This window comes from Oryza brachyantha, chromosome 4 (assembly GCF_000231095.2).
Source record: "Oryza brachyantha chromosome 4, ObraRS2, whole genome shotgun sequence".
Classification (NCBI taxonomy): domain Eukaryota; kingdom Viridiplantae; phylum Streptophyta; class Magnoliopsida; order Poales; family Poaceae; genus Oryza; species Oryza brachyantha.
The window spans coordinates 15,365,340-15,388,241 of record NC_023166.2 but is presented as its reverse complement, the minus strand read 5'-3'; the positions used below and the strand labels follow the sequence as shown (position 1 = coordinate 15,388,241).

General features: G+C 39.8%; 2 protein-coding genes across 4 annotated transcripts; both read left to right on the top strand.

The window, feature by feature from the left end:
- Window positions 1-8,080: 8,080 nt before the first annotated feature.
- LOC102709169 (probable WRKY transcription factor 12) lies at window positions 8,081-13,209 on the top strand. Its single transcript, XM_040523661.1, has 4 exons — window positions 8,081-8,503; window positions 8,602-8,684; window positions 8,814-8,981; window positions 12,744-13,209. The coding sequence occupies exons 1-4, from the start codon at window positions 8,210-8,212 to the stop codon at window positions 12,922-12,924; spliced, it is 726 nt and encodes a 241-aa protein (XP_040379595.1). The 5' UTR covers window positions 8,081-8,209; the 3' UTR covers window positions 12,925-13,209.
- Window positions 13,210-13,972: 763 nt separating this feature from the next.
- Window positions 13,973-21,073, top strand: LOC102708889 (dol-P-Man:Man(7)GlcNAc(2)-PP-Dol alpha-1,6-mannosyltransferase). Of its 3 annotated transcripts, none has more exons than XM_006652538.2 (20): window positions 13,973-14,084; window positions 14,203-14,288; window positions 15,271-15,312; window positions 15,381-15,426; window positions 15,645-15,731; window positions 15,818-15,873; window positions 16,506-16,623; window positions 16,757-16,815; window positions 17,211-17,282; window positions 17,829-17,892; window positions 17,991-18,094; window positions 18,472-18,543; window positions 18,857-18,943; window positions 19,031-19,098; window positions 19,285-19,353; window positions 19,458-19,540; window positions 19,814-19,904; window positions 20,021-20,086; window positions 20,380-20,473; window positions 20,623-21,073. In XM_006652538.2, exons 1-20 carry the CDS (start codon window positions 14,036-14,038, stop codon window positions 20,701-20,703), a joined length of 1,494 nt encoding a protein of 497 aa, XP_006652601.2. In that variant the 5' UTR covers window positions 13,973-14,035; the 3' UTR covers window positions 20,704-21,073. The 3 variants fall into 3 exon arrangements, with proteins under 3 accessions (XP_006652601.2, XP_015691652.1, XP_040379701.1); XM_015836166.1 differs by having other exon boundaries at window positions 13,979-14,084; window positions 20,018-20,086; XM_040523767.1 differs by lacking the exons at window positions 13,973-14,084; window positions 15,381-15,426 and having other exon boundaries at window positions 14,249-14,288; window positions 20,018-20,086.
- Window positions 21,074-22,902: the final 1,829 nt, after the last annotated feature.

Here is a 22,902-nt window from a genome sequence, read left to right as displayed (position 1 = left end):
TGTAATACTTTCTTACAATACGTGTCCAACTCTATCTGCGCGGGCATCAGTTAGTCGGATTTGGAAATGCAGTTGACACCTGATCCTTCGTAATGCAGATTGCAGATGTTAGCACTTTTGGAATCCAGCAGAGCATGCTGCTGAACTTCATTAACCCAAAAAACAGAAACCGGTTGCCATCTCTTTTCATCAACGCAAGCGAAATTGTGAGTCTTCTCGGTTGAAACTTGCTCAATCCAGTCCATAGCATCAGTGACCAGTCTGTTCTAACCTGATCCTTGCTTGCTCGCCTCAGCGCTTATCACTTTCCTGTGTTCCTTCCTCTGCGCCAGTAGGGAAGCGACAAAGCGACCAGGAACGGATAAAACACTACATCAGCAGATGGCTTCAGTAAATCCAGGGCTGCAGATCGGATGGGATCTTGGGATCACATCGGGCCATCAAAAATGGGTCATCTCAGGCGCAATTGACAGGCCAAGATCAGATTAGATATCAGCACTCTCCCCTTAGAACAAGTTCAATAATATAACCTAACTAATAGATGCAATTCATATATAGTCAATTTAATAGTCAATTCATATAATAGCTAGCTATAAAACATATACTATCATGTTTCACATATTATATATACATTGTGTCTTAAAGTCCGTGCTATAATTGACTACAAATTTATAACACACTCCTCTTCTCTCTTCTCTCTCCGAGCAAGAGTCAACAAGCTGGCTATAAGTTTCTTTATAGTCTTTTTTTAGCCTACTCATATAATAGTCAATTTTTTATCATTAATGCAGGACCCACATGTCTCTTATAGAGTTACTTGGTTCTTGTGCCCAAGCTAGCTATAAGATTACAGCCCACCTCCACTCTCTCTTCTCCCCTATCTCATCCATATTGATATTTAGCTGACTTATAGCCTGGTATTACCCTTGTTCTTTATGTCCATAAAATATGCTTATACCCGCTAGAAGTACTATAGCAGTTCTAGCTTCTTTCCCATGTAGTCCTAGAAAGTATAGCTGACATCACTCTGATTTGAGAGGCATATCATGATGAGTAATCTTAGGCGCTGGATCTCTTCCGTCACCTATACCTTGGGCCTCTCTTTGACGGTCGACACCTCCTTTTGCCTCGCGGTTCTTGAGTACTCCTACCAGACATTGATAGTCAGGATTACGATCTACATATATATTCTACCTACCTTACCTACGAAGTACTATTCCTGTGACACTGAATGGAATAATCCAATCTACTCTAATATCTCGGTTCTAGAATAAATTATTTATAAATTATTTACCAACTTTTAAATTTTAATTGATTAGATTTTTTATTACCTCTGTCCTAACAAATTTCATTTTTTTCAGTGTCCACTTTGACTATCCGTCTTATCTAAAAAATTATTTAAAAAACTTAAAAATATTAGTCCCACGTAAAGTGTTATTTATAAAAATTAATCATAACAAAATTTAAATAAGACGAATAGTCAAATATTGATAAAAACTAAAAGATAAACTTATTTTGATATGGAGGGGACATTTAGGGATTATTTGTTTCATAAGATTGCAAAATCATAGGAATAGGAAAAGTAAAGGATTGGAGTGTCATGGCAACTCCAATCCAAAGGAAATTTTCCATGAGGTCTCACCTCATGCTAAGAATTCTTTGAAATTAACTCAGCACAATATAATCCTAAGGAATTGGCTAGGGTCTATTTCCGTGAAATGAATGATATTTGCAGAAAAAAAATCCTAAGGTTTTAATTCCTGCAAAATTCTTTTAGAAATCCTTTGAACTGAATAAGCCCTTAACATTTTACAACTACTATAATAATAAATTTATATCTTTATATTAATTAAGCGTTATATATAAGAGTGACAAATAGTTAATTATTCGTAGTCCTTCGACGCCAACTCGCAAAGAGTCGGGTTTTGTCCCCTATTCATCGGAGTGCCGACCAGCGATGCTCTGCCTACTTCTTTCTGTACTTCGCCTGCATCACGTGCATGCGTTTCTTGGATGCACACGTCCATAGACCCAAGAGCTATATACACCGCCGTCTGCTACAAAACGTTCCACTTCAGTAGCCGGCCTACAGTGCAGTGCAGTTGGAAGCCGCACTCTTTGAGATGGATGCCGCTCAGCCCGATCCACGATTAATCTTTAACCTGATATAGTTTAATTACACATTAGTTAAGTTTTATTGTAAACTAATCTCACGTATTAGTGCTAGGTCAATCCACGGCCAGGCCATTCTAGGTTACCGGGGACGGAACCCCGCACGGCCGGCGCCACGACGCGATGATTTCACAGATCCAACCGCGCTAGCTAGCTAGTACGCGAGATGCGGCCGGGCGCGTGTGCCGACTCGATCTGCCGTGGCCGGGGTCCGGCGGCCGTGCGTGCGTCGCGCGCGCGCGGACGAGGAGGCAGGCGGCAGCCCGGCAGAACAACGCCGTACGTGCTAGTCTCTGCCTGTCCCCCCTTCCCGCCCCGCGCTACCGCGATCGCGATCACGACGCGTTGTGTTGCGTTCGCGTTCCCGGGCCGCCCGGCCGGGCGCTGGCTGCCCCCTCCGCGCGCGCGATCGTGGGAAAAATGCCAAGCGTCGCGCAGCAGTGGCAGCACCTCCATTCTCGCCCGTCGATTCTGGTTGTTCATCGTGGTTTGGCCAAACTGCGTATTTATAAAAAAAATATGAATAAGATTATATACTTATTTTTAGCGATTAAAAGCCAAATATGATAAATAATGTTATATGAAAAAGAATCTTAAAATCTACTTTAAATTTAAAATAAAAATTAAATTTTGGCTTATATAAGCAAGGGGAAAAGATGAGGGTGAAAATGCCTAAACTGCCCAAGTTAATTTCGCGCGTAGTAATCCCACGTGATGATGTGATTGAAAAGGAACACACGGGAGAAACTTAGTCAACATCTTTTCGTTTCTGCTTGCTCATGTTTATAAGTCATTCTAATTTTTAACGTTAAATTTGAAGTTGATTTTAAAATTTTTTTATCGTAGTTTATTAGTCAATCCTAACTTTTAGATCATTAATAACACGTATATAAAACTTTTTATAAATTATTTTTTATTTATAGTATACCATTTGACTTTTTTTTAAAAAAACGACTCCATAGTTTGGTTTAGATTATCACTACAGAAAGCTGGCCTGGTCAGAATCTGATGTGCCTTCCGTGTTGGTAGCTATATGCACATCGAGCGTTTCGTGGGATGCAAAAAAAAACTACAGGTGGCACGAAAAAAGATATGGAGCTAAAAGGCCAAAATCACCATCATGAGGGCGAGGGAAGACGGGGCGCGTCATGATAGTCTGATCTCTAGGCCGGTCGAGTGTGAAGAGGCAGTGGGGGGTGGAGGCTGGAAAGGCCATTTGGAGGCATTCGGACGGTTCATGATTCCGAGCAGAGATATAGTGTTATCGATCGATCAGGTTCATCATATCATCGATCCATATCGACCACATGGAAAAGCAAAATCCCAATCATGTATATCAAAATTGTACTCCTACTGTGCTACCAGTAACAAGTTCGTTCATTCCATAGATTGATTCCAGATAGGAAGATGTTCAAATCAATGATGGAGCCAAAGCTTCATGGATCCTGTGAAATGAATTACATTTGTCTGTTTCAAAATAATTTTATTTTTGCTAAGTCTGTCTGTTTCACGAGGACTTTATTTTTAAAGTAATAATTGTATTGGAGTTTGTGATAATTTTAATGATTATCACGAAATCGCTTATCTATTCATCTGTGCGACAATTCCACACGAACAACACGGAGGGAAAGTACGCGATGAGCCTAACGATTTTTCATGAACGACAATTAGCCATCCTCTCTCTCTCTGGCTTTCTGCGGTGCCCCTCTCCGGAGCAAACGGACAGTGGTGCCGTCTATCTGAGCAATGATGGTCATTTTTTTGCCATCAAGAGACGAAAGGGTGTTTAGATTGAGAAAATTTATAGGAGAAGTGTCACATCAAATGTTTGATTGGATGTTCGAAGGGGTTTTCAGACACGGATGAAAAAACGAATTTCATGGCTAGCCTAGAAACCACGAGACGAATCTTTTGAGTCTAATTAATTCGTCATTAGCACATGTTGATTACTGTAGCTCTTATGGCTAATCATAGACTAATTAGGCTTGAAAGATTCGTCTCAAGATTTCTTCCATAACTGTATAATTAGTTTTTTAGTTCATTTATATTTAATGTTTTATTTATGTATTAAAAATTCGATATGATGTTTTTAGAAAAAATTTTGAGGACTAAATAATGCCGAAGATCGATGACTTGTATGATTCTGAAAGCATCAACTGGGCAGGGATGAAAAGGTGAGGCCAAGGATCAGAGATAACAGTTGCACGCAAGAACACAAGCAAGCTAGCTCACCTAGCTGCTTCCCCTCCTACCGCCTACCACCCTTTCTGATTGCTCCTGTCTCGTATAGTATTGCATTGCTACTACTACCACTCTTCGTCCATGCCTTTCTTTCTTGGACTGCTATACTTCCCTTGTGTCCTTGTACTACACTCCTTTAGGTTTCTATTCTTTTCTTGCCGCTGTTGCTGTAGTAGTAGACTCGTCTGCCTCTCCCTTTGTAGGGATACAAGAGGTTGGCAACAGGACTGTACAGCAGCACTGCTCTTCACATGCTTCCTGCCTTCCTGTCCGTCGATCTATATCTCATGTCTGATTGCATTGGCACGCAGCACGCTGCACTTTGATCTCCAGTTCATTCACAAAACACTGATCCAAACACACGCAACAGCCCTGCAAAAATGAAAAGCAGCGTATGCATCGATCCGGGAGAACAATGTGTCCTGACTCCTGGCCGGATAATTGGATAAATTATGAATAGAGAAAAAAAATACTTGGTACTTCATGTGACTGATATTTTAATCTAATAGAGCGATTGTTTGGCTTTTTTTTTGATAAATTATGAATAGAGAAAAAACCAAACATTATATTTGTAAATAAATAATAATCTGTGAGTGACTGATATTTCAATCTAATAGAGCGATTGTTTGGCTTTTTTTGGATAAATTATGAATAGAGAAAAAAACCAAACACTATATTTGTAAATAAATAATAATCTGTGAGTGAAACTTTTATATACATATTCTTAGTGATTTGAAAGCCAAGACTAAAAAGAAATTACGTTAAAAAACCTAAAATCTACTTTAAATTTAAGACTAAAATTTTGACTTATAAACATAAAAAAAGCGAAAAGATGATACTGTAATTGTTGGAGAGTCATCTTTAGGTTTAGGGTTAGGATGAGGGGGTAACTCACAATCAACGGAAGCGACGACGTTAAAACTTTAGTAGAGAACCGGCTTTAGGATTTTATGGTCGAGAAATACAATAGTGCTATCTAATGGTAGCATTATAGTACTAGTATATTTGGACCGTTGGTTTATAAAGGGTATATCAGTACTTTATTGACTCAGCTATTGTTGGTGTTTAAGATTGATTTTTATCCATTCATTAGATCATACCACTTTCTAGCTAGCACATAATTGATGACACATACTTTCGCAACAGGGAGATGTATGATTTTACCTCTCAGTCTTATTTTTTTACCATTATTCCTCGTTGTTTTTCTACTATCGTTAAATGATGTGTAGTAGAAATAGATATGAACTCTTCAATAAAAATAAATAAAGATCAACGAAAATCAACAATCTTCGGCGGCGACATCCGACCCCCAGCGCAAAACAATTTTTGCTGACATGCGACATAACGTTTGCTGCCAGCGAAAATTGATTTTCACATTTTAATTTTTGAGATGCAAAAATAAAATAAAATATCTTTAAGCGGGCATCTATAACATAACTGTTCATCCTAACTGGCAATTTAGGTAATTTTCGGGTTAAATTCATAAGTACATCATTTGTATAAACACATGAATAATTCATTTACTCCTATATTAGCTATTTAGAACGTACCAGATAAGTAGGCCATACAAAATTACACACGACTTGCACGGTGGCACAGACTAATAAGCGAGAGGATGGCCCTGAAGAAGAGGCTTTTCCTTCGCTGTTTAGCTGCAGCTGCAATGATAAAAATTCCCTCTCGCGCCAGCAGCGAGCTGTGGCTTAATCCGGAAACATGACCAGCGTGAGTGCTTGCAGATGCTGCTGCCGCCGCAGTGCATCTGGTTGGCCATGGTCGCTGATCGCTCGCTAGCTAGCTGCCGTCGGTTAGCCCCACCACCACTCGGCCATTAAAACCCAACTCCCAAGTTTTCAATCTGTGTATCATGCGTATGACCGCATCTCGATCACCGTATGCATGAGCAGAAATGCATGGCTGCCACAGCTATAGCGACTGTCCCCACTGCAGATATATGATTGGTGAGAGTAGTACTGCTCTTCCATTTCCTCTCTTACATGGAAGAATGGAAGAAGAAGGTAACTCTCCGGTATATTTTTCTGGTAGTAATATTACCGGTAGAACTAATCTTGGCCATGGGACTGACTCCGCTGTATTCTACTGGCAGTAGAATTTAATCCATATTGTTGATCTATTTTTATCGGACGTCTGGGATTCAATTAGAAACTTGAAGGGATAGTATTGCCTTTTTTTATTGTGATCTTTATTGTCAAAAAACAAAATTACAAAAATACTAATAATCAATTAATTAACAAAGTAAAAAAGTACCCTTTTAAATCAATAGATGAGATTAATTTTACTGGTAGTATAATACTAGTAAAATGCACTGGAGAGGGACCCCTCAACCATTAATTAGCAATATTTTGTAATTTTGTTTTTTGGTAATAAAGATCACAATAAAAAGGATGTTACCCCTTCAAATTTCTACTACATCTAATATTGTTGGTTGTATAATTTAATTATAGTCGTCTGATAAAAATAGATCAACAGTGTGAATTAAAAATAGATCATCAGTAAAATGCATCGGAGTTAGCCTCGGAAGAGAAATGTGCATGGTGTGTACAAATTTGATTCGGTCGATCTAATAGCTAGCTAATTACTAGCAAGATTCCAGGTATGATAGCATGGTGTTCTTTGGATTGGTGTGCTTGGATCATGTCAGGTATGATAGCTTGATCCAGGCATGATGGCTTGTTCTTCCAATAATGCATTTGCATGCACACGGCCGGGCATATCAATCGTCTATTTTATGATCTTTACTCCATGAAGGAGTATATATACATCTCTGGCAGCTTTGGAATTTGGATTGATGATCATGTATACAGGAGAGATGATGGATGGTGATGATTCAAAGAAAACGAACAGTGCGGGCGCGCATGTGCTACAGTGCATGTGTGCAAGGCTTTTAGTGGAGAATGCCCCACAATTATTGAGCAATTGCAGGGAACAAAAGGTACAATGACTGCAATGTACCCGGCCGCGGAACAAACGCTCCTGCAGTAATATATGTTCCTCCTGAAAATTTTGCTCAAAGTGGGGGAAAAGCTCTGCTGAAAACAGAACTAAAGCTGTGATGGAAATGATTTTTCATTGAAGGTGCATATGTAGGGCCTTCCCAATCTCAGTTTGACTGGAGACTAGTATAAAAAAGACCACACTATAATGTTAATTTTTGCTGCACACATATTAATCAGGACAAAAGAAAAGATCAATTTCAGTTTCTTCAGGAATTCATGAAGTTTTACACCTTAATAAGTAGTAAACACGATAGCTACAGTTTAACCATATTAGTACGTACGCCTACCTCAAACCGTCACAGAACTTACTGTTAGCGCTAGCTAGTCACTGCACCTGACAGAGAGAGATCGAGGAGATAACCGGATTAGCTAGCTGTCAGTCAGGGCGGGCTAGCATCTCATGCAGAAACAAACCGTGCAACCCTAAGACAAAGCATATATGGACAACCAGTAGCGTTGGTTTGTAGGCAACATCAAGGAGACACAAGCTAGGGAGCAGGTGCTGATGAATCTGCAAGCACTACTCGTACGACCGACCTCTATAGCAGCTACAGGGAGACGCACAGCCATCGCACCACCATTTGAGCAAAAGGCTCTTTAAAGGGCTTTGTCCAGTACTCTTTCTCTTCCTCCTCCATCCTCATCTCTCTCTCTGGATTGCATGGTCGCAGCTTCCTTTTTAACCTAAAGAAGAAATCTTTCTTGCCATCTCGATCGTTCTCTTCTCTCTACATGATCTCTAGTAGCAGCTTGTAGTTAGTTGCTGCTGCTGCTGCTGCATGGAAGGGAGCCAGTTGGAGACTGCTTGCCTTCCTGCACTCTACGCGCCGCTCGGCCCGTACACGCCCGCTTCTGCTTCCCTCCTCGCTCCATTGCCGAGCCTTCAGCACAGGCTTCCCCAGCTGCCGCCGTTGGTCCACGAGCAAGCCGCCGGGAACCATGGCGTGATGTTCTCGTCCGACCATGGCCGCCTGTACCCGCTTCTTCCGGGGATCCCCTTCTGCCAGTCATCCTCCGCCGCCGCCGCCGCCGGCGAGAAGGCTGCCGGTTTTGCGCCCGTGGACGCCGCCGAGGTGATTTGCTTCGTTGATCCTTCACTCAATCTGGGTTCTTTCCATGCCGTTCGCTATATATTTGCTTACTAGAACCTTGGATTCCGTTCGTCGATCAGGCGGGCACATCGGCGGCGGCGAAAGTGGACAACGAGATTGCTACCGCTGCCACCGCAACAAATTGCCATGGCTATAATTCATGGTGCGTCTGATGACCCCACCCTAGCTATCACAGCAGCTAGAATCTCGTAGCCTCCTGTTAATTAATTAGGGTTTGCCGAGGTAAGCTAGATTGACCGATCGGTGAGCACGGTGATGCGGTGATGGGCAGGTGGAAGGGGTCGGCGGCGGCGGCCGAGAAGGGGAAGATGAAGGTGAGGAGGAAGATGAGGGAACCAAGGTTCTGCTTCCAGACCAGGAGCGACGTGGATGTGCTGGACGACGGCTACAAGTGGAGGAAGTACGGCCAGAAGGTTGTCAAGAACAGCCTCCATCCAAGGTATATATACATACACAAAACATAAATTGAGAGATCTGCAAGCCCTAGTAGCTCTTCGATCTCTACAGCCTCTAACAAAAGTCTGCTAGCTCCCACCACATGTGAAGCTCAGAAAAAACTCAGGGATCGATGTGCGAAAATTTGTGCCTACCATAGATCTTAATTGGTGATCTGTGCCTTTCTTTTAAAAGACCCTTTACAATATAGACGATGCAAGGCTTCACATTAATATAGCAGGGACAAAAATAGAAGTTACCTAACTTGAATTGCATATCATATAGTTTATTTGGGGTGGAGAGGGGATTAACTAGGTCTGCAGCGACATGGAAGTGTAGCTAGCTGATAGAGTAGCTAGTTGAATTACATGCTTCACAAGAGGTAATATTAATGGAGAATAACTGTGTTGGACAATTGCTTCTTTGTTATTCCCTCTGTTTATAATCAGATTATAAGACTTTCTGGTTTTATTTAGATTTATCCATGTCTCAATGTATATGTTTTGTATATGTGTCTAGATTCATTAGCACACATATGAATCCAGGCAAGGCCAGAAAATCTTATAATCTTAACGGAGGAAATAATTTTTTTCGATCAAATGAAAGAGATAGCCGAGGGCCAAATCTATTAACTTGATTAACCGAGAATGAATCCCCCCCCCCCACCCCTTCAAAAGAAGAAAAAAAGGAATGCAGATTTATGTAGTTTAATTGAGTAAGGGGATACTTTTGGATTGAAATAGCCTGAATCAATTTGCTGATCATGCAAAACAAGATAAACCATTATCATATAATTAATTATGCTATTGCAAAAAATAAAGAAAAAATATTTAAAAACAAAAAATAAACTTATTTTTTAAGTTTGAAATAATTAACATGTAACTAATTATACAATGATTTATCTCGTTTGCGTGAATACATCGGTTTAGCCCGATTTAGCCCAAAAAAACTCGCCCTAATAGCATCTCCAAGATAATGCTAATATTTTGTTTTCCAAAAGTTTGTATTGGATTCATTAAAAAAATATTAGACATAAAATTTATGCCCTCTAAGAGAAATCTAAAAATGAATAACTTGTATTAGGAACAATTAAGTATTCTTGCCTCAAATTTAGGACACAAGTGATTTAATTTTAGGCATGTGTAAATACTAGGAATGTTTTTAGAAACCTGTTGGAGATATATTTCCTGCTCAATTCCTAAATTTTAGTTTTAGAGATCAGTTTTAGACATCTCTTGGAGATGCTATGAGGATCCGTTCACACCTAGCTTACGTATGTCCTTGTTTTGTTATTAACAAAGATATATACACTCTTCAGCTTGCAAATCGAACAGTTATATACAATGGTGTGAACCACCATTGCTAGTAGAAAACCATGCACGCCCTCGCTGCGCGTTTGTCAAGGATTAAGAAATACTACCATAGAAAAGTATCCAGTACAAAACAAATTTACTATGAAAACATATTCAATGGTGAATCTAATAAATTGATTTAGTGTTGCAGATGTTGCCATGTTTATTTAAAACGTGGTCAAATATAAAGAATTTTTTGACTTACCGGCTTATAATGTGGAACAAATGGAGTAATATGCATGATATACACTGTAATTGAATTGAGTGCAATTGTTCGTTCCTATAGGAATCATGCAACAGAAATTTTTAAATGCAGGGGGAACCACATGAAGGAATATTTTTTATTAGAGAAAGAGGGGAGGGGTGTGGGAGTTAGAATGGAGAAATTTCAAATAATTCCAAACATGACATTTGAGAACACTCCTGAAAAATTAAGGAAAGGGAATATCCCATAGGAATCTATCCAACCATTTCTAAAATCCACAAGGGCAGGAACCCCCTCCCCTCAATTCCTTCATTCCAAACACTAATATGGTAATAGAGGGTAGATGATTGAGGCAAAGTATTGCTAGAGTGATTTCAAATATGACCGGAGAGTAAGAAAACATCAAATAGATGTTTTACTATTCACATGTAAAACGGCTGATTTAATTAATTTACCACATATCTTTGTAGTATGTCTTACACAACATTTTTGGGAGGAATTCCAGGTAAGACGAAGTTCTATCTTGTGGAACGTCCATTTTTGAAACATTTAATTTGATTTGAACTAGAAGATGGAATGCATCCTTATAATGGGTAAGACCCAGAAAATGTACTGTTTTTAGGGAGAATATACTAAATTTAACTACATATTAATTTGTTGATGTCCGAAGGTAACTAGGTAAGTAACGAGATGTCTTTGAGAAGACATCGGAAATTATCACTATAAAATATGGCACGTCCTTAAGTACCACAAAAAACTCCTAGTTCAGTAATTACTACGCAGCTATATATGATTGAAGCACTATATGATCATTCATCAAAGTTAATCGCTTATGTCATGTTTAATACCCATATAAGCATCAACGTGAATGTTTCTGCAAACAGTATACCATGCAATAATGCACCATGCCAAATTGCACAAGATCGATGCATATGTTAAAAAGAAAAAAAAAACAGAGAGGATGATCGAGACGCATATTGCTGCAATCTAGAGCATCGATCGAATCTGCAATATGGACTCGTGATGTAGAGGCTAAACTATTGTCCCTGTACACCTGAGTTTAACCCTATGATTTGGCACGGGTACCTACTGATCGAACCAGAGACACCAGCTGACAGAGAAAAGCCAATTTTGAAGAGAGAAAAAAAGAAAGTAAAGCCGTCCCTATTCTCTTTTCAGCTTGGTCTAAGTTCTGATCATGCGTCATCTATATGGCACTAGTAAAACCTGTCATGATTTTTGATCTGCGGCAATAGGACAGGCGCATGCACATCCACCTGCGTGCATATGGATGCACCGGGACAAACGGTGCACACATTTTCAGATTGCAATGTTTCTTAGCCTTTTTCTGAAAGAGAGAATGCATGCAAGTGAATTATCATGAACAATGTTTCAGATGGTCTGTTGGCTATATATTCTTGCCATACCATATCCAGCTCATATTTAGACAACTCATATCATATATAGGTTGTTTGTAGAAGATTAGTGATTTAGTTTATTTAAGATAGTTTATACATGGAATGCATATATATGATATTAAACTGTATATTAGAAAGTTTGACAATCAACAGACAATATTCTGTTCTCTCCTCCTTCTCTTGTCTCCACATCATCAAACATCTGGCCTACGTGTCACTCTCTTTCAGTCGGTGACATCACACACCCTTATTCATGCCCTGAGTATTTTCTATCCTATATCTGTGTATGTGCGCACGGAAACATTTTCTAATAATATATCGTTTCTAAACTACATGCATGATGAACTAATGCCGAGTGGCAGCACCAAATGAGTGGTCATCGGTTTGAGGTGCGCGCAAGCATCTCCGGCCAGTTCCATTCAGATCAGCTAGCATTAGCTAATGCTCTTCTTTGTTGTTGCGCTGTTCTCTTTTCACCTTACTGCATTCAATATATATGCATTGATTAACAGAACCACGCATACGAGTCTTCGAATAGCCAATTCTTAAACTTTCTGTTGTTTTGCTTGATTTCCTATATATAAATGTATTTTTTGGTTGTTTCTACTTTTATGGTATAGAGACCGGGAGTGCTCTCAGAACAAATATATCCTTGATATAATTGACTGAGAGTCAATAAAGTTTTTATTATCTAAAGAAAAATAACCCACGCATATGCCTCTATTTTAATGGACCAGTCGCTGATATATAGTGATAAATCTGTGCACTTTGTTTGGTGTGTGCGTGTGCAGGAGCTACTACCGGTGCACCCACAGCAACTGCCGCGTGAAGAAGCGGGTGGAGCGGCTGTCGGAGGACTGCCGCATGGTGATCACCACCTACGAGGGCCGCCACACCCACACCCCCTGCAGCGACGACGCCAACTCCGCCGCCGGCGACCACACCGGCAGCTGCGCCTTCACCTCCTTCTGACGCACGCATACATATGGGTGATGGTTACTTTGTGTCCTGCTGCCATGTTGCATGGAGAGGCTGATCGATGGTCCTATCAAGGCGGCAGGGATCGATGTAAAATGTTAGGAAAGCTAGCTAGAACTCTCACCTGCATGTTAGTATTTCCGAAGCAATCAATCAGCTCATCAAGTTGCATCTATTTCATGGAGACACAAGCTCGTATATCTGACGAAGTAATCAACACTAAAAACTAGTGCTGCTGCTAGTCTGGGCAGAGAGGCATGGATCATGCTCCTGCTTTAAAAAGCCTTGGAAATGGCTGCTGCAATGCATGCAAGGGCACCGAAAGCGAGGCCATGCACCTTGCTGTCTGTCGGCCATATACATATACTGTTGCAGTGGTACTGTAGTACGAACGCCCGGCCTGACGAATCAGAAAGGAGAGGGGGTATGCAGCCTGCCTGCCGGTCGTCCCTTCCACTTGTACTCGCTCATCATGCTTGCAGCCGCTAATGATTGTGAAACTGCACCTCCACAGCGCTTAAACAAGCGAGCGAGCATGAGCTCCCGGGGACAAAACTCCCCCTTCTTCACATGTTGTGTCTATCTGGTGACTGTCAGACTGACACTACTGCATCCATCTGCTGCTGGAAGAAACACATTTCAGGCAGGCCGCTAGTAATTAAGAACACCCTCTCTCGTGTGTTTTCAGTTGAGATGCGTACTTAGCAGTGCAAGACGATTAATTGAAACTCCCCTTACCCCTTTCAAGTTCTCCATCTTACGCTTGTATAGAGGTAAGAGCACCAACAAATCTTAACCATAACTCATTTTATAATCAAAAATTTTGAATAATACGAATAATCAAACGTAAATCCAAAGATTAAAGATAGAAAATCGGAGGGAGTATTTGGGCCTTACGGCCTAACTATGACGGCCTAGTCCATCATGGTCTGGCCCATCTACACTTATAGATCCACCTAAAAAGGCTAAGGTAGGCCGGCCCATTTACCTGGACGCGTCAACCAACCGGACTGGCTCGCGTCGCCGGCTCGACCAGGCCGCGGAGTTGCGAAGCGACTCTCTCGTCGGCTCGTCACACGCGCGAACCCACTCGCCGGCCACCGAGATGGCGCCGCCGCGGCCTTCGCCGGCGGCGAGGCTGCTGAGGGAGTACGGTGAGTGGTCTCGCTCCATCCCGAGCTTTTCTCTGGCTCGCGATGCCTCTGGGCATAAGGGTTCTGCGCTCACTCGGTGGAAGGCTTTGTGGGGATCTGATGCGTTACTCGCTTGCAGGGTGGGACCTGCTGCTCGGATCGATTGCCGCGTTCTACGCCGTCATGGTGCCCTACACAAAGGTGGAGGAGAGCTTCAACGTGCAGGTTCCGGTTTCGTCTCCCTCTCCATTGACTTGAGCATATGAATGGCTGGATTGCACTGTAATCGCGTTGTGTAGTGTGCTTTAGCGTAGTGTTCTGGGTCAGTTGTCCCTGCGGTGCTCAAATTCAATAGGCTTTTGCGGGTTTTTGCTTAATAGTGTGTCTTTGGCTCTTTGCTATCCATCTCTGTTGTTGTTCAGTTACTAGACACGGGATTCAGGACGCTCTCTGAAAATTTGCTAGTGTTCGGTTTGGTTGAAATTGGTCGCTAGTTGGTGTGCACTTGTGAATTGGAGGATAGTATGAATTAAAAATGACTAGCTTATGCGAAATTATTTACATTTCCTGCAGATGAGCAGAATCCGTGCTGAATTTTGATGAATACGGGTATCTATGCAATAGAGATCCAAGATGCATCCTTTCTTTATTTGCTACTATCTCTGTTTCATATTATAAGATTTTCTAACCTTGTCAAAATTCATCAATTGATGAATATATATAATTTATATATATGTCTATATCCATTAGCATCCATATGAATCTAGACAACGCTAGAAAGTCTTACATTGTGAAGCGGAGGGAGAAGTTTATACTGCATATAAATATCTTTCGTATACCATGAGCCTTGAGAAGCTGAAATTGCTCAACTTTCAGTGTCACCTATGCAATATACAATGTGAGAAAAAAGGAAATTTGCATGATAATTATGAGTTTCATCTTCTCTAAAAGCTAAGGCTTTATGTTTGTTAACTCCCCTTTGGCACCTCATGGAAATTAATTTGAATGAATTTTGCTTTGAGAATTTTTTTCATTCTCTACTGCTCATTTATCTTTCCTTTCCTTGGTATCTATTCTTTTACTAGATTCTTGGCTTTTCCCATTTAATTTGTAAATATTCTTTCACCCATTCCATGGTGTGTGCTTGTGCTTCTACTTTCATGCTGCTCCAGCTTTTCGGCTAACACTTTACTCATGTATTCTCTAGGCCATGCATGATATTCTGTACCACAACTATCACATTGAGAAGGTAACAGTTTATGCTAATGTACTTCAATATAACATGTTTGATGCTTATTTTTTTCTCCTTTGCTGCAGTATGATCATTTAGAATTTCCTGGTGTTGTCCCTCGGTCATTTATAGGTAATTCTGTTGGCTTGAAGCCTTAATGGTGCACTCTGATACAAGTTTTCCTTAAAATAACCATTGCTTGGTTCAAGTGTAATAAAATGGCAAGTGCAGTGTATAGTGTACTAAATATGTTTGTTAGTGTCTATATGCAGTCTGATTGTCCCTTCAGATTTCAGAGTTTGTAGTCTGGGCATGATGCAGATTATTAACATCCAACATATTTTCTTCAGGAGCATTGGTCGTATCTGTTATATCATCACCTGCAGTCTTCATAATGCATTTATTTCATATTCCAAAGGTTTATGGTCTTCTAGCAGGTGCTATAAATAAACTATAAATATTTTAATGCATGTTGTATATTTTTTTGTTGCCATATTGATGTTCTTATCTTTTTCCTTTTTAGTTCGAATGATGTTGGGTAGTATTACCCTGATAACTTTGAGACTTATCCGAGTTCAGGTATCCTTTTTCACTTCTCACTATATGTCGACAAATGAGTTTATTGCAAGTATACATTGTTTCTCATAAGTACTAGTTTTCTAAAAATGTTGTGATTCCCCTGAAAATGAGCATGAGCTCAATCCTTTTATCTACATATCTTTCTATTGACCGTGTTCGTCCATTAAATTTTAAAAAAAATGAATCTTGCTTGTCAAATTTTGGGTGATTTTTAATGATGCAGTGGGTTTTTAGTCCATGAATTTGCCAAGGGCCTAATATGCATGGTCCTCTTGACTATAGCATACCGGCTGCAGTATGCTAGTCTTGTTTGAATCTTTTTTTTTGGTTTGATTTGGGCATATACAGATGTACCTTACAAACTGTACCTCTGTGCCATTTATAATCCACAGAAAAAGTTTAAGCAAACTGGATAGAACATAGATTTTGTTCTATCATCTCACCGACAAACTTTTAGCTGCTGTTTATATCATCAAGGTGTGCCTTTGGCCTATATGTTTATCCCAAATTGTTGCATGCCCATCTCGGGTAACAATTTTCCAATAATTTGTATTGAATTGTTCTGTGAGCATGAGTCCGTTATTCTGTCCTTGGACATCTAATGTTTTGCTTGGCTCACTTCTGGTATGCAGGTAAAAAACAAGTTTGGTCATCATGCTGAAGCATTCTATGTGATGCTAACTGCTACCCAGTTTCACTTGTTGTTCTATTCAACTCGCCCCCTTCCAAATATATTAGCTTTAGCTTTCGGTGAGCATATTGTAAAAAAGACACAAGTCTGTCTGAGTGTTCATCATTTTTATGAAAATATTGGCAGTAGCATTAATCTTATGTGGGGTTTTTGTAATGATCATGCAACTCATTGATGCTTTCTGTCTTGCAGTTAACTTGACATACTACTTCTGGTTCAAGGGAAACTACTTACGCACATTACAGGCTCTGGTATGCCTTTTTTGAAGGAAAAAAACTTCACTTTACCTTCATCTATTTTGTTTGCATGCTGTTGCTTTCACATTTTTGTATAGATCACAGAAAACAAGAATTAGATTCCAAATTCAGTTGAATATATTCTTGCCTTCCAAATTTGAGTTCCAGCATTGCACACATAAATCTAAATAATAACATTAAAGAATCTGTGTTTTGGACATGACATTTTCCCGTTGCAAATTTCAATAAAAACCGTGATCTAATTCCAAGTTCTTAACCTCTTTGTTTAGTTTAGTTTCTTCTTGATTTACTAGAAATGATTCTCAATTTTTTTTTATTTGCAGACCAGTAAAGATTGTAATTTGGTTCCCTAGCATTGTTGCTGAAGTAATTCTCCATTTTACTTGCAGATTGTTGCAGCAGTTATTTTTAGGTGTGACATGATTCTGCTGCTTGGTACAATAGGGCTTGCACTTTTGCTGGTGAGTTTCACTTGCGAAACTTAAATTTCTCTTGACAGTTGTATATGCTCTCTTTTGTAGTGTAGATCTTTTAGGAAGGGTCCAAAGTTTATGTTACACCTTATTTGTAGACTATGCACAACTAACTCAATCTCATAGGCTATGTACAAATACTAATTGTCAATACTCTCTACTACTTGGCAAGTTTGGTTCTTGCCTTTGTTGAATTCAATATAAAGTATAAAGTAACTTTGGTCATAAAATCATAGTCTCTTCAAGGTTCAATCCAGATCTTGAGGTTTCATGCTTTATCATTTTTGTCTCTGTAGTGAATTAGTGAAACTTGTTTCAAGTACAAGAAAATTATTTAAGGTATGGCCATGAGGGGAATGTGGCTAATTATCTCTAAATGTTGTTTTTATTGGGGTGTGGCTAATCTCTAAGCTGGTACATCGCTTATACTGTTATACGCCAATTTGCTGTTTGTGTTTGGACTTTGTATGTATTCTTTTATTTGATTATCTGGGAAATTTGGGGCTGAGGTACAATTTAACTATGCTGTGACAGAGCAGGTCTATTTCTCTATTGGAAGCAGTCAAATGTTGCGTAAGCACTGCCATTATATGCATTGGTATGTTGCTTTGTATTCCTTGAACTTTCTCCAATAGTCTAACTCAAACCCATGCAAATCTGCAGAAACATTTGTCTCACCATGAATAATTTGCTTAGGCTTCACTGTACTGGTTGACTCTATAATGTGGCGGCGAATCCTGTGGCCTGAATTTGAGGTTTTGTGGTTTAATTCGGTTCTGAACAGGAGTTCAGAGTGGGGTGTATCCTTTTTTCATTTGTGTGCATGTGCCAAACTGCACTTTCTTTCTTTTGTTAATAATTTGAGTTAATACTTTCAAATTTCAATGCACAATGAAACACCCTTTTTTCCTCTTCAGCAGAACTCATTTCTTTTCCCCTACCAAATATATACATATGCTTTCTCTTTCATTAAATTACTTCATGAGGACATTTTCATATCCATCGAACCATCCTCTTAATCTTATTATCCACAGAGGAATACACTAAAGAATGAAACATAGTATACACTTTTAACAAAGTCTTATCCTCTTCTTGTTTTTATATGATGGAATCTCAGCATTACCTGAAACTTATGTGAAGCTTTTATCCTGTTCTCCATGACTACTATAAACTTAAGACACATCCCATCCATTGGTACTTCACCTCAGCACTTCCACGATCCATGCTTGTAGCATATCCTCTTTCTGTGGTGAGATAAAGAAATTTCTATACAAAAAATATTGCTACTTACGTGCTTGGGTAAAACATGTATTTACCTTTTGCTTGAACAAGTATGTAACTTATTCCATGCCTTTTGGTCATGTACTTACTATGCATGAAAGATTATGTTTAACTAGTAATACTTGATTTGCTTGCACCTCTACATGGACTATATTTCTAAAACTCTAAATTATGCCATATTCGATTTAGTCAACTGATGACATTTTTACGATGCACCTTTTCTAATGGTTGATTTTTATTGTAAATATGAAATGTATCTCATAAAACCTTTTCAATAACAGGTCGGTGCTTCACTTGACAGAAGGATAGTGAAGTACATACTTCCAGTCTTCTTGTTTGTTATACTTTATTCAAAACTTCCGCATAAGGTTATCTCATCATCTCTTGATATTAGTTCCATCCTTATATTTTTGCCATTTCTTTTGTACATGATGAATGATGCTTTTATGTTTCAGGAGCTCCGTTTCATTATTGCTTCAATCCCCATGCTTAATGTATCTGCTTCACTAGCAGCAAGCAGAGTGTGAGCACAACCAATCTGCTGTCTTATCTAGCCCCTACTATTTTATCAATTTACCAATTCAAGCTAGGAAATTTTCACTCTCTTGGAGCTCCTTTTATTTCATACTCTTCATACTGAATGCCATTTCCTGTGTCTTTCTTGGCTGTCATTTTGACTGGTGAATATATGTTTGTATGTCATTTTCAGATATAATAACAGAAAGAAAGCTGGGTGGAAGTTACTTTATGTTCTCATGATTGGTGGCTTTCTTGCCAGGTAGAATAATTTCACCTTGGATATTATAAAATATTAATATGTTAGTATTTGTCAAGTAGCATAATGTATGCTACTGCTGAAAACTCACATACAATTATATATAGTCTAGGATACTCTTCTGTAACCTTCATGGCATCTTACAATAATTATCCTGGTGGATATGCTCTAAAGGCTCTACATGAAGCAGGTGAGCTCTATACCAGCTATGTGGAATACGTATGACATTTCTCTTCTGTAAACAAGAACTGTATGTAGAAGTAGAACATATGGTTAATTGGTTATTTGTTTTCGGTGCAAGTGCCTGGCTGATAAGCAAGCACCATAACAAATTGAATTGCTAGAAGTATCTCCTCTCAGTGGTCTTACTGTTTTAGCGATTATGGGGTATGTTGGCTGTAGTATCTTTATTGATGGGCATGGCGCATACCATTGGTTGATCTTTGCTTTCCTCTTTTACCAGATTCTTTGATGAAGGAAAAAACTGTTCATATTGATGCCTTCACCGCAATGAGTGGAGTTTCTCGGTTCTGTGAAAGTGAATATCCTTGGAGGTATGCTACTCTATTGTTTTATCTTTGTGATCTGTTATCACCATTTATTAGCTTTCAGGACTAAATCTCGAAATTTGAAGGCATTCTTGTTTAAGTTTACCTTTTTTCACTAGTAGATATTCCAAGGAGGAAGAAATTTCCATCGAGGAATATCAAGAACGAAATTTCACATATCTGCTGAAGTGAGTTTACTTGTTTGCTAAACTATGCACTCAACTTTTGTTACTATTTGGATATTTAAAGTTTGAAACTGACTCTAGTAAGCACCACTGATAAGTGGGGCCTGCATACACGGTAGTTCATGGGGACGCACTTAATGCTGGAAAAAGTCTTCGCATTGCCTTCATTTTGTGCCACCATTGCAAATCACCGATCATTTCTGTTGCCATGCATGAATGAATATAAGAAAATGCACAACTGATACTCATTTCACGCTGTAATGCCTCTTTCCTCTTTCTTTTTGACATCCAAACAGTGAACACCGCCACATCAGTGGCTACAAGTGCTTGTTTGCCGTGGATGGATTCTCCAGAGCGAAAATTCAACCTCGAATCCCACCACTCTCACTGGTACGCTATCTTTCTTTTACAGAGAGCTATCAGCCTCATCGACATGCAGCCAAACGCCAGCATTTCCAACCCATTTCTGGTTCTGCCAAACATTAAACCCACTGTAACCGAATACTGCCTCAGGTCGCTAACCTCAGCATTTACTGCAGGTGAAAGAGCCAAAAGTGTTTGCACATGGGAATACGAGAGATCCTGATATTCTTTCGTTGAATTGGCCTGGTTGCCCTTGAGGTGAGGACATCGATCAGATCTCTACCACAGGACCACTGATTGCCAATTGTGAAGATACCCAGCCTGTGTAAATCACTGGATCGAGCCCTTCCCAAACCCCCCAGCTCAGAAGATACTACACCCTGCCCACCTTGAGCCATTTCCAGGGTAAAGGCTCACAATTTAGCGTAAAAAACTCGCGTTTTTATGTCGAAAGCATGTGCTTCGGTTTCTGACCCCGTTGCTCGTATCTGGTGGCTACAAGGGGGGTAAAGAAAAACTAAAAAAGAGGAGGAATAGGAGGGACCATAACAATCTTGTGCTCTAGCAAGTTGCTCCATTTCATACAAGTATCCGCATCTACATTACGTCAACCCACTTGTTGTATAGCGTGACTCAGCCGATGACACCTCACCGTTTTCCACGCACCGTCCCAGCCACAAGACGGGCTGGAAGCATCGCCGCATTAAGCCCCCCGGCGCAGCACGGCGCCGAGCAGAGCCAGTTCGACGGCGGCGGTCTCCGCCGCCGGCGGCAAACACACACGAGACCTCCCTGAAAAAAAAACAAAAGAAAAAAATGTTTAGTTGAATTAGTGAGTCAATGTATGCTCGTCAGCATGCTTAAACCTATCAGGACACCACAATTCTGTTCAAATCTACAAACTTCGCCAAACTGAAACCGATCGGTTTGTGCCACCGAATTTTCTGAAGATACATCTCGCTAGGACTCGCATTTTCAAGTTTCATCCCAAAAAACGAGGTTGCATTTCGCTAGCTCGCCGGCGGGAGGAGATGTCGAGGCGCTCGTGTCGCCGTCGTCACCTGCGGACGGGTTGCCGACTGTCATGGGCTGGCCGCTCATGGGACAAACCGAAAGTAAAAGCATCATCGATCAGCACCAGTACTACACTACTACTACTCTACTTGCCAGTTGCCAGGAGGGTCGAGGAGGCGGCGGGGCCCACCGTGCTCCCGATCCTTCAGCCCTGTTCATCATCATGATTCATTTTCATGGTCGGTCGCCATTGGTCACGACGGCCACATCCACGTCCCTCCCGTTTTTTTAATTCTCGAGCTAATTCAGGGGCAGCCTCGTTTCCATTTCATCCAGTCCACTGGTACTCGTAATTCTCTACTGCTTCCTGCTGCTAATAATAACGGGTGGTGGCATCCGACTCACTGGTGAGAGCGAGATCGACCTCCCGGACCTAACCACCACCACAGAACGCACAGCACACATGGAAATACGGCTAAGCTCCATACTTTTTTTTTGCTTTACGCTTTAGGGCATGCACAATGACTATTAATGGCGAGCTTCTAGTGTTGCTAATTAAGAATATTTGCTGATAGAAGAAAAACATTGTTCACATGATTAACGCCAGCAAAACAATGACTGTTAGGCTGTTAGCCTTGTAAATGAAAATTTGGTTGATTACGACGGAAAAAAGAATAAACAATAATTTTTATGTACTAATGGCTATCTTTGGTTACATTCGTCACATCTTTTTACTTATACCTATGATTATAAACTAAAATTTAAATTTTAAAACTTAAATTTGTTGTTAATTTGGGTTGATGGTTCATCCCAGCTTATTTTTCAACAATTGCCTTTAAATCGGTAAGAACACTGTATAATAGGTAAATATATAAAAGTTTTACATATAAATTATATTTTAATCATTAATAAGTCGTTTACTTATGATTAATTTCAGCGAAATAATCATGCACGTTAACTATTGAATATAGTCTCTAAATCAACGTGTCTCGTCTAAAAGACTATCGGTATGTGTTTTTTAACCTGCCCTGTGATGTAGGATTACTAGTTTGTTTCGGCTCAAATTAACATCACGTGGAGACAATGACTCAACACACGCAAAAAAGAACTGCAATCAAGCAGGTGGCACACGAAAAGGCTAACGGGCGAAGCGAACATTCGCGTGCCTGTTAACCAGAGCGGACACTATATATTTCGACCAGTAAAAAATATTACCAAGATTTGATCAAACTTATATAATCTTGACTATTAATAATTTCTTAAATGCTTAGTTTAAATACAAGACAAATAATACACATAGATTTTCATTGACAAATACTATCATAATACATAAACTTATTAGATTTTATAAATTTATTTTAACACAAAATTACTTGTCAGAATTTTAGAAGTTTGACCAAAACTTTTTCTAAATAATGAATGTTTTTGATTGGAGGGAGCAT